Source organism: Poecilia mexicana, unplaced genomic scaffold (genome assembly GCF_051168715.1).
Source record: "Poecilia mexicana isolate PSO_F unplaced genomic scaffold, ASM5116871v1 scaffold_2, whole genome shotgun sequence".
Taxonomy (NCBI): domain Eukaryota; kingdom Metazoa; phylum Chordata; class Actinopteri; order Cyprinodontiformes; family Poeciliidae; genus Poecilia; species Poecilia mexicana.
In genome coordinates this window covers 56,945,729-56,958,215 of record NW_028263371.1, presented here as the reverse complement: position 1 = coordinate 56,958,215, position 12,487 = coordinate 56,945,729, and the positions used below count along the sequence as shown (strand labels likewise).

The window sequence follows — 12,487 nt, the reverse complement described above, 5'->3', positions numbered from 1 at the left end:
GAACGGATGAACAGATGGATGGATGAACGGATGAACAGATGGATGAACAGATGAACGGATGAACAGATGGATGAACAGATGGATGGATGAACAGATGGATGAACAGATGAACGGATGAACAGATGGATGGATGAACAGATGGATGGATGAACGGATGAACAGATGGATGAACAGATGAACGGATGAACAGATGGATGGATGAACGGATGAACAGATGGATGAACAGATGAACAGATGAACGGATGAACAGATGGATGAACAGATGGACGGATGAACAGATGGATGAACAGATGAACGGATGAACAGATGGATGGATGAACAGATGGATGGATGAACGGATGAACAGATGGATGAACAGATGAACGGATGAACAGATGGATGGATGAACGGATGAACAGATGGATGAACAGATGAACAGATGAACGGATGGATGAACAGATGGATGGATGAACGGATGAACAGATGGATGAACAGATGAACGGATGGATGAACAGATGGATGGATGAACAGATGGATGAACAGATGAACGGATGAACAGATGGATGGATGAACGGATGAACAGATGGATGAACAGATGAACGGATGAACAGATGGATGAACAGATGGATGGATGAACAGATGGATGAACAGATGGATGGATGAACAGATGGATGGATGAACGGATGAACAGATGGATGAACAGATGAACGGATGAACAGATGGATGAACAGATGGATGGATGAACAGATGGATGAACAGATGGATGAACAGATGAACGGATGAACAGATGGATGAACAGATGAACGGATGAACAGATGGATGAACAGATGAACGGATGAACAGATGGATGAACAGATGGACGGATGAACAGATGGATGAACAGATGGATGAACAGATGGACGGATGAACAGATGGATGAACAGATGAACGGATGAACAGATGGATGGATGAACAGATGGATGAACAGATGGATGGATGAACAGATGGATGAACAGATGGATGGATGAACAGATGGATGAACAGATGGATGGATGAACAGATGGATGGATGAACAGATGGATGGATGAACAGATGGATGAACAGATGGATGGATGAACAGATGGATGAACAGATGGATGGATGAACAGATGGATGGATGAACAGATGAACGGATGAACAGATGGATGAACAGATGGATGGATGAACAGATGGATGGATGAACAGATGGATGGATGAACAGATGGATGAACAGATGGATGAACAGATGGATGGATGAACAGATGGATGAACAGATGGATGGATGAACAGATGGATGAACAGATGGATGGATGAACAGATGGATGAACAGATGGATGGATGAACAGATGGATGAACAGATGGATGGATGAACAGATGGATGGATGAACAGATGGATGGATGAACAGATGGATGAACAGATGGATGAACAGATGGATGGATGAACAGATGGATGGATGAACAGATGGATGAACAGATGGATGGATGAACAGATGGATGGATGAACAGATGGATGGATGAACAGATGGATGAACAGATGGATGGATGAACAGATGGATGAACAGATGGATGGATGAACAGATGGATGGATGAACAGATGGATGGATGCTGGAGCTGCTGCTCCGTCCTCCATCTTCCTTCCAGCTGTGGTCAAACCTTCCTGGTTTCCTGGACTCAACCAGCAGGTTTGACCTTTTGACCTCCAGACTGACCGACTCGTCGCTGCAGTAACCGACCACTGACTGGCCGGCCGCCGGTTTGTGGGAGGAGTCAGAGGATGTTTGGGTCGGGTTAAAATGGAACCGGTCCACTGAGGTCCTGTCTGTTCTCACTGAGCGCGCTCAGAGATGCTGAAACATTTATGACATCACAAACGACTCACAGGCTGAAAACACACCAACGATCTTCACCTCTCCCCTGATCGACCTTCACGGTTCCCCTGATCGACGGTTCCCCTGATCGACGGTTCCCCTGATCGACGGTTCCCCTGATCGACGGTTCCCCTGATCGACCTTCGCGGTTCCCCTGATCGACCTTCGCGGTTCCCCTGATCGACCTTCGCAGTTCCCCTGATCGACGGTTCCCCTGATCGACCTTCGCGGTTCCCCTGATCGACCTTCGCGGTTCCCCTGATCGACCTTCGCAGTTCCCCTGATCGACGGTTCCCCTGATCGACCTTCGCGGTTGCTCCCAGCCCGATCAGATGGTATTTGGTACCTTTCTGCCTCCAGCGTTTGGTTCTGCGTTCCACAGATTCCTCGTTGCTGCAGGCGGATTAATAAAGTCAACATGGCTGCTGGCCCATTCATGCGTTCATCCAGCTCTCATCTGCACACATTAATACTCTAAAGTCATTTATTTTGGAGCAAATTTAAAACTAGAGCTACAGCTCAGTGATTCTGATGATTAATTGTATTTTTCATTTAACCTCTTTAACCTTTTCTAAGGTAAAAAATACATTAAAAGATGCAAATAAACAAATAATTAAATTCTATTTTTAAATAGAAGAAACATGCTGCCTTAAACGGCTCAGTTTTATTTAAAGTTGCCAGGTAAACATTTAATATGATTTTTGGTAAATACAAAATGCAATGAAAACATTTGATAGATATTTTCCAGCAAATAGCCATTTTTGAGTCTGATTCTCCAGATAACGATTAATCGATTACTAAATAGCCTTTCATTTTTTATTTACTATTATTTTTTTCTTATATAAATTAAGATTTATTATTATACATTAGTTTACTAGTATTTCAACTAAACCGATTAATCGCTTCAGTCCTGCATAAAACCACAATAAAACAGTCTGAAGGAGATCATAGTCATGCATCAAACGGCCTAGTTAAAGAAACCTGATTTTCTCAGATATTCTCCATCCAACCTGAGTAAAAACTACAGACGTGTAATTAATCATATTTATCATCCACTTCCAATTTTACTTCCAAATGATCTTAAAAACGATAATAATAAAAATGTTTTGTAAATTTGAGCTCATCGATAGAACCTGTTTGCGTTGTGCTCTTATTTTGAAGAGTCAGAGCAGGAAGGCAGAGCAGCAATGCAGGCAGCAGTTTCCAAAACAAAAAGGCCGATCGGTTTGTTTATAGGGGATTAAACCATCGGAGCGGATCTAGAACTACATTTTCTACTCTGAAAATGACAAATCTGAAACTGAAAGAGAGAAGAAGAAGAACACTCCAATAAATCGATTGGACATCAGGAATCAACCGATATGGACATGAGAAACCGATTTTATCTGCCTCTGAAATATCGCCACACTGCTGCCAAACCAGGACATTCTGCAATTTTACAAAATCAATAATAAATAATCAGCAGATTATCCTACAGATCATTGGTCGGTTCAGCGCACCAACCAGAGCCGATACCTCAGATCAATCACCTGCTGTCAGGCAGCGATTGATCGTGATTCATCGACTACTCAAGTAGTCCACTAATCGATTAATCAGTAACACAAACTGTAAAACATCATTTGCTGAAAGAACAAAACATTCAGAGCAGAAATTAAACAAAAGTGAACAAAAATATAAACATTTCAAATTTAAGATGAAAGAAAGCTTTTAGTCTGAAAACCTGTTCTACTGGATCCATCTGGGTCACTTTCAGATTCTGGAAATAATCTCCCATTAATCACATTTTTCTGTCCAGTTATTAATCAGTTAATCAATTATCTCTGTATTGATGTTCAGTTTTAGTTTCTCCTGTTGGTGTCAGAAGCTGCAGATTGATCCTTTGATCTGTTATTGACTTTTAGAAACAAAATGTTGATTTTATCATTTAATAAAGGAATCAGATTGTTTGCATTTTTAATATTATATAAGAAATGCTTCAATGGTTAGATGAAAAATCTGCAGAATAACCAACTTAAAAAAATCTGATTAATCGATTAATCATTAGAATAATCGATTAGTAAAGTAATCAATCGTCCATCGTGTATTTACTGATTTGGTTTTATTAGTTTCTGTTATTGATCAGCTGATATGAGGAAACTTTCCTGTTTTATCAGAATCCTCTCATGTTTTCCACCATGCAGCAGCAGCAGTTTGCCACGCTTTGCACATTTCCCAGAATGCAACGCTGCTCTGCTCCTCCACTCCCAGCAGAGTAAACACTCCATGCGTTGCCACGGTAACCAGCTCATCCAGAACGTGTCCAAACAGATCGGATCGAGCCCAGGAACTCGGCGGTCACCTGGAAACCAGCAGAGGAGGGGGAGGCGCAGCCGGCCACGGACATGAAGACATCGGCGATAAAAACTCTGGGACCAAATTATTATTAAAGGCAGAATATTTAAAATCTAATCTGGGATTTCTGAAGTTTGGTGTTTTCATCAGGATCACACAACAGAAGCTCCAGCTCAGATACACAAACATTTAGATTCTTCAAACCTGGACTAGATTATTCTACAACAGCTGGAAATTTGGTCTTAAAGGGGCAGCGTCATGTGTTCCCCACTTTACAGCTTAATAAAGAAACTGTTTCCTTCATTTGTCATTAAAATGCTGTTTATATCAAATATGACTTTAAAGAAATTTGATTTCCTGATGTAAAGCCTTAAAATTGTCTCTTTGAGAACTCCTGCTCTTCCTGAAGCTCCGCCTCCAGGAAGTCATCCAACATGGCTCCTCTATTAACCCTTTAATGTTTTTACCAGCGTTGCTCTGAGCAGCAGCTCCTATAACGAGCTCAGCAGCTGTTTGCTAATTGCTGCTGGCTAGTCTGAAGGAGCAGAGAGGGGGAGGAGCTGCACCTGGAAGGCGGGGCTAGGTCCATCCAGGTGTTTAGCAGCTAAATGGTTGCCATGGAGATTAAACTATTTCTCCAACATGAAAGAATCAAAACAAAATTCTAAGGAAAAACATGAAAACATGATGAAACGCTAAAACACAAAGAATGGATTTTACATGACACTGCCTCTTTAAATATTCTGGAATTAGAAGAGATTAAAGGCTTGGATCCAATTTTACAGTAAAATGCAATAATAATAATAATAAAAAAAACTTTATATTCACAGATTTTCTTGCCATCTTTTAAAACTACTTGTTTGTTTTCTAAAGCCCTTTTCTAGATTTTATCTGAAAAAGATAAAATCTATTTATCTATTGTAGCTACTATTCATTATTTAGCTACAAATTATTCAGGCATTAAAATGATCTTAAAAAAGTTAAATAAGATTTTTTTTAAAAGTTTCCTTTTAGTTTGTCAGTGTGTAAAATCAGAATAAAAGGAAAATCCTCCGACACGCCCTCAGGAACAGAATAAATACTGACACACATACTTTTCATTTTTCTCACACACACACACACACGCACACACACACACACGCTGGTTTAAGCTGCTACTCCACGTTGCAGACGTGAAGTCCGCATCTGATTCAGAGAAAATCTGGACCGTAGATCTAAAACATTCAGATTAGACTTTTAAACGTGCAAAATAAATAACAGATAAAATTAATTGTGAAGTTTCTAAACAAAAAATTACCACCCAGTTGTTGGTAGAAAGAGAAAAACAATAAATCAAGAAAATTAAAGTGAGTTTGTTTTAATCTATCATGTGATTGATTTGATTATTTCGACAGGCCTATTTGAAAATGCTGCTGTGTTATAGTTTACAAGAAAGAGAAAATTAATTTGTAGCTTATAAACAATCCTGCATGTTTCAGGTGTTTTTCAGATGCTTTAACACACCTGCAGACGTCGGCCAATCAGGCGTCAGTCTAACTCAGGTGAGCTGAAGCAGGAAACACCTGAAGAGGATCAGGGCTGGGAAACATTTAAATTAACTGGTCTGAGTGGAGCTGCTGATCTAAGAAGATTCCCTTTTATTGCTAGGAATTCAGGTAATACCATTATCAATATCTGTATTGGTCCCAATATTGAAAGCATTTCTAGATCAATGTTCCAGATCTGAAGCACTTTCTGAACCATTTGAAAGGTTTTTGTCAGTTTCTTTATTATTTATCTTCCATTGGCTGCTGTCTGGACCTGTCACAATAATCAATAAATCATTAAATTGTGATAAATGGAAATAAAATGAATAATTTCCATTTGCATGACTCGTTTTTCTCTTTCTACTAAAAACTGGATGATAAAGTTTTCTGTCTGGACCTTTGCTCTCAGTTTGTTTACAGATATTTCATAATTCAGTATTTATTGTTTCTGTTCTTTTTGTTTATTTTGGATATTTAAATTCTAGTGTTAAATGTTAATTAGAATTTAAAATGATTGATTTTGAAAACATGGTTTTGCATTATTTTGACATTAACATTATGTTACTTGAAAATGGTCTCAATAACAATGATTTATGGTCCAGTAAAGCTTGTTATGATGACAGGCCGACTGTTATCCTCCTTATTGGCTGAAATAATTAAAGTTGTGTTGTTTTAAGAGTTTGACCTAGATTGTGAAGCTATTGGTAGGAGTTATCAAATTCATTTTTTAATTCAGCACCTTTATGTCTGTGTTTACAAAAAGAAATGTTTCAAGTCAGTTCAGCTGTTTTTCCTGTATCAGCTAATGCTAAACCTCAGATCAATATTGGAAGTGAAAACAGTGGATCGGTGCATTTAGACGTCAAATAATTATTACAAACTTTACATATAACAAATAGTTTTTTTAATAAAATCCATCATAATTGTGTAATAATCCAGTCCAGGTTCAATACGTTTATGTATTTTAGATTTTAAACTCATAAAATGTTGTGTAATAGCCCTTTATCCAAGCTCCAAATCGCAGGCTGACTTCAGAGCGGCGTGCTGCCATCAGAGCAGGAACACGCTGGGGGGTAATAAGCGCTATGACTGGCCAGATGGAGCCATAATGGGGTTAATTCAATGTGTTGCGGTTTTAAATGAAACTCCAGACAGAAATGAACAGCAGTAACATGGTGCGGTGGCCGCCGCCGGTGCTATCCGGGACAGGCCGTTACACCGCCTCCAGTCCGCGTTACCACCGCCGACACTGGTTCTGATGGTTTCATGTTGTCGGACGCCACCATATGTACATATTCTAACTGGGAGGAAGCAGCTTTACGGGTTATTCATGACATTTTTATTCAGGCGGTGAAAGGACCCCGCATCCGCTCATGTGCGTCATGACTCACCGTGACCCCCAGCATACCCCCCTCCCCCCGGGAGAGAGAAAACCTAGCAAACGTACTTGTCTCCTTCGGCCCCATCCTTCTTCAGGTGGTCATCCAGCTCCACGGTAGCTGCGCCTTCTGTTTTTACGCAGTATGAGCGGCGGGGTGCGGAGCAGGGCGCGGTGCGGTGCGGTGTGGCAACAGCGGCGGCGGCAGCAACATCACTGGGGACAGAACCGAGGCAGCGGCGGTGCCGGGGCGCCGGGTACCAGCTCTCCTGGGTGCGGCAGGGGAAGGGACGCTTCACGGTGGCTTGAAAACACTCCTTCAGGACTGTGGAGAACCTGAAATGTAACATCTCAATCCTGTCCGGCTGTGGGGAAGAAACGTGGGTCCTAACGAGACGGTCTGGAGGAACTGCTTCTCGGAATGAATAGAATCTAGGCGGCGATGAGTCACCCGTCCTCCAAATAAATACCGCCGTCTGGCCCCGCCCACCCCTGCTCTGATTGGTGAAAACAATTCTGCTTCATATTATGAAACACGTGTTAGACTGGTGCACTGCTGCCCTCTTTTGGCAGATATTAAAACTACATTAAAACACATACCCTGTGTTATATGGATGTCTGCTCCGATGGCAGATGAAATAATTCACAATATGCTGCAACACAAGATTATAAAATAATTAGAAAATAAAATAAATGCATGTGATTTTTACACCAATTAAATTCCACATTAATAATTTTTGTATATTATATATATATAATATACAAAAAATACATGCCCCGAGACTGGGTATGCAGCCCCAGTAATGAACGAACTATCAAAGCTGAACGAGACAGCAACTGACCTGAGAGAGAGAATCGTGGCCCGAATGACCTGTCTCTCTACAACATGGAAGCTCATGTCAGGCATCATAGCGGCTAAGATAAGCGGACACATGGATAAATACATGAGCACGGCACAGAAGGGCATCGGCATAAATAGTAGAGGAGCCAAACACCAACTCCTTGTAGACCACACAGTCGCCCGAGACTGCAAAACCCGACACGCCAACCTGTGCACCTGAGAAAGCCTATGACTCAATGCCACACACCTGGATCATTGAATGCAAACTCGATGGGGCTGTGGAAAACCACCCTTGAAGCCAACTGCAAACCACTTGCACAAGTGTCCATCAAATGTGGCATATACCAAGGAGATGCTCTGTCCCCACTGCTGTTCTGCATAGGCCTGAACCCCCTCAGCCAAATCATCAACAAGACTGGCTACGGATACCGACTCAAGAATGGGGCCACAATCAGTCACCTCCTATACATGGATGACATCAAGCTGTACGCCAAGAGCGAGCGAGACATCGACTCACTGATCCACACCACCAGGATCTACAGCACTGGCCGGATGGTCACAAAGAGAGGGAAGGTCGTCCACACAGAAGGGGTCTCACTCCCAGAAGGAACAATAGCAGACATAGAGCACAGCTACAAGTACCTGGGAATACAGCAAGCAAATGGCAACCTCGATGAGGTCACAAGGACAGGAGCCACAGCCAAATACCTCCAACGAATAAGGCAAGTCCTGAGAAGCCAGCTCAATGGCAAGAACAAGATCCGTGCAATAAACAGCTATGCCTTACCAGTAATCAGATACCCTGCCGGAATAATTAGCTGGCCAATGGAAGAGATGAAGGCCACGGATGTTAAGACTCGGAAGCTACTAACCATGCATGGAGGGTTCCACCCCAAATCCAGCACCCTGAGACTGTACACAAGCCGTAAGGAAGGAGGCAGAGGACTAGTGAGTGTGAGAGCCACTGTCCAGGATTAAACATCCAAGATCCATAAATACATCAAGGACAAAGCCTCAACGGACGATGTGCTCAACGAATGTCTCAGGCAATGGGGAACAGAAGACAAGGTGCTGGAGGAACCACCCACGGAGGGTGAGAGGGGAATTATATATATATATATATATATATATATATATATATATATATATATATATATATATATATATATATATATATATATAAATTCCCTTCTCACCCTCCGCGGGTGGTCTCTTTCATCCTCTGAGCTCGGGTCCTCTACCAGAGGCCTGGGAGCTTCAGGTTCTCCTCCAGTATCTTGGCTGTGCCTAGAACTGCACATTTCTGGACTGAGATGTCTGATGTTGTTCCTGGGATCTGTTTGAGCCACTGCTCCAGTTTGGGGGTGACTGCCCCGAGGGCCCCGATGACCACAGGCACCACTGTGGTCTTCACCTTCCAGGCCTTCTCCAGTTCCTCTCTGAGGCCCTGGTATTTCTCCAGTTTCTCCTTTTTCCTGATGTTGTGGTCACTTGGTATTGCTACATCCACCACAACGGCTTTCCTCTGTTCTTTATCCACCACCACAATGTCCGGTTGGTTCTCCATTACCATCTTGTCTGTCTGGATCTGGAAGTCCCACAGGATCTTAGCTCGGTCATTCTCCACCACCTTTGGGGGTGTTCCCCACTTTGATCTCGGGGCTTCCAGTCCATATTCGGCACAGATGTTCCTGTACACTATGCCCGCCACTTGGTTATGTCGTTCCATGTACGCTTTCCCTGCCAGCATCTTGCACCCTGCTGTTATGTGCTGGACTGTCTCAGAGGCTTCCTTGCACAACCTACACCTTGGGTCTTGTCTGGTGTGGTAGATCTGAGCCTCTATTGCTCTGGTGTTTAGGGCCTGTTCCTGGGCGGCCAGGATGAGGGCCTCTGTGCTGTCCTTGAGTCCAGCTTTCTCCAGCCATTGGTAGGATTTCCTGATATCAGCCACTTCAGTTATTTGTCGGTGGTACATCCCATGTAGGGGCTTGTCTTCCCATGACATATATATATATATATATATATATATATATATATATATATATATATATATATATATATATATATATATATATATATATATATATATATATATATATATATATATATATATATATATCAGTCACCTCCTCTACATGGATGACATCAAGCTGTACGCCAAGAACGAGCGAGACATCGACTCACTGATCCACACCACCAGGATCTACAGCACTGACATTGGGATGTCATTCGGACTAGAGAAGTGTGGCCGGATGGTTACAAAGAGAGGGAAGGTCATCCACACAGAAGGGGTCTTACTCCCAGAGGGAACAATAGCAGACATAGAGCACAGCTACAAGTACCTGGGAATACCACAAGCAAATGGCAACCTCGATGAGGTCACAAGGAAAGGAGCCACAGCCAAATACCTCCAACGAATAAGGCAAGTCCTGAGAAGCCAGCTCAATGGCAAGAACAAGATCCGTGCAATAAACAGCTATGCCTTACCAGTAATCAGATACCCTGCCGGAATAATTAGCTGGCCAATGGAAGAGATGAAGGCCACGGACGTTAAGACTCGGAAGCTGCTAACCATGCATGGAGGGTTCCACCCCAAATCCAGCACCCTGAGACTGTACACAAGCCGTAAGGAAGGAGGCAGAGGACTAGTGAGTGTGAGAGCCACTGTCCAGGATGAAACATCCAAGATCCATCAATACATCAAGGACAAAGCCTCAATGGACGATGTGCTCAGCGAATGTCTCAGACAATGGGGAACAGAGGACGAGGTGCTGGAGGAACCATCATGGGAAGACAAGCCCCTACATGGGATGTACCACCGACAAATAACTGAAGTGGCTGATATCAGGAAATCCTACCAATGGCTGGAGACAGCTGGACTCAAGGACAGCACAGAGGCCCTCATCCTGGCCGCCCAGGAACAGGCCCTAAACACCAGAGCAATAGAGGCTCAGATCTACCACACCAGACAAGACCCAAGGTGTAGGTTGTGCAAGGAGGCCTCTGAGACAGTCCAGCACATAACAGCAGGGTGCAAGATGCTGGCAGGGAAAGCGTACATGGAACGACATAACCAAGTGGCGGGCATAGTGTACAGGAACATCTGTGCCGAATATGGACTGGAAGCCCCGAGGTCAAAGTGGGGAACACCCCCAAAGGTGGTGGAGAATGACCGAGCTAAGATCCTGTGGGACTTCCAGATCCAAACAGACAAGATGGTAATGGCGAACCAACCGGACATTGTGGTGGTGGATAAAGAACAGAGGAAAGCCGTTGTGGTGGATGTAGCAATACCAAGTGACCACAACATCAGGAAAAAGGAGAAACTGGAGAAATACCAGGGCCTCAGAGAGGAACTGGAGAAGGCCTGGAAGGTGAAGACCACAGTGGTGCCTGTGGTCATAGGGGCCCTCGGGGCAGTCACCCCCAAACTGGAGCAGTGGCTCAAACAGATCCCAGGAACAACATCAGACATCTCAGTCCAGAAATGTGCAGTTCTAGGCACAGCCAAGATACTGGAGGAGAACCTGAAGCTCCCAGGCCTCTGGTAGAGGACCCGAGCTCAGAGGATGAAAGAGACCACCCACGGAGGGTGAGAAGGGAATTTTTTATATATATATATATATATATATATATATATATATATATATATATATATATATATATATATATATATATATATATATATATATATATATATATATATATATATATATTAAACACTAAAATAAGTATGAATACATTATTTGATTTATTTAATGTATCTAATTCCCATTTTATTTGAAATCAGGACATAAATAAGTAATTATTTCATCATTGTATGTTTATGAATAATGGTTGTTTTGCGTCAAGAAACATAAATGTCAGAATCCACAATCCATCTGAATTTCAGTTATGTTTCTAAATAGAACAGTAGTAAATAAGCTTAGGTATGTTTTATATAATGTTTCTAACATTTAAAAAAAAAATTCTGTCAACCTGATGCTGCTCTTACACCCGAATTTCCCCTTTGCGGGATAATAAAGATTTCTATTCTATTGTAATAAATACAAAAATAATTATATATGATTTGAACTTAAAATTAAGTTTTAACTTCAACATTGATATTGAATGGAGAATAATAATAATAATTTTATGATATTAATGACAAACGTTTTTAAATTTATTTGCCACATTTTTTGGATTGATGTTATCTACGTAACTCTTTGAAGAATTTTAATTAACATGAGTTACAACATTTAGTTTAACATGAGTTAATTTCCCTTCGTGATAAATAAAGTAATTCTGAGTTTGAATTTGAATGGGTGGATATAAAACCAACTGAAGCGCCCCCGGCGGTTCACCCCAGTTGTATGATGGTGTTAAATGTGCAAAAAGTAAAACTTTTAATTTAAACTTCTGTCAAATTTTTATTTCAAGACATAAACCTATAAACTAACAGCCTAAGTTTGTCAATGAAACACGGCAATGTCGAAAGGTGAAAGAATATCGGAGCTCCTGACAGACTAAACGCAGGGCTGAGAAACCCACGAGCATCACAGCGTCATTATGACGTCATCCAGGC

The 12,487-nt window shown here is 42.0% G+C and overlaps 1 protein-coding gene across 3 annotated transcripts in view; it reads right to left on the bottom strand.

The window, feature by feature from the left end:
* Positions 1-7,543, bottom strand: part of glsb (glutaminase b) — a 32,446-nt gene extending 24,903 nt beyond the window's left edge. The window contains exon 1 of one of the 3 annotated variants that reach the window (XM_014973497.2): positions 7,149-7,543. In XM_014973497.2, coding sequence (XP_014828983.2) covers positions 7,149-7,429 — 281 coding nt within the window. In that variant the 5' untranslated portion in view covers positions 7,430-7,543. The remainder of the gene's footprint in view (positions 1-7,148) is intronic. The other 2 variants (XM_014973499.2, XM_014973498.2) reach the window with 2 other exon arrangements.
* Between the last annotated feature and the right edge of the window lie 4,944 nt (positions 7,544-12,487).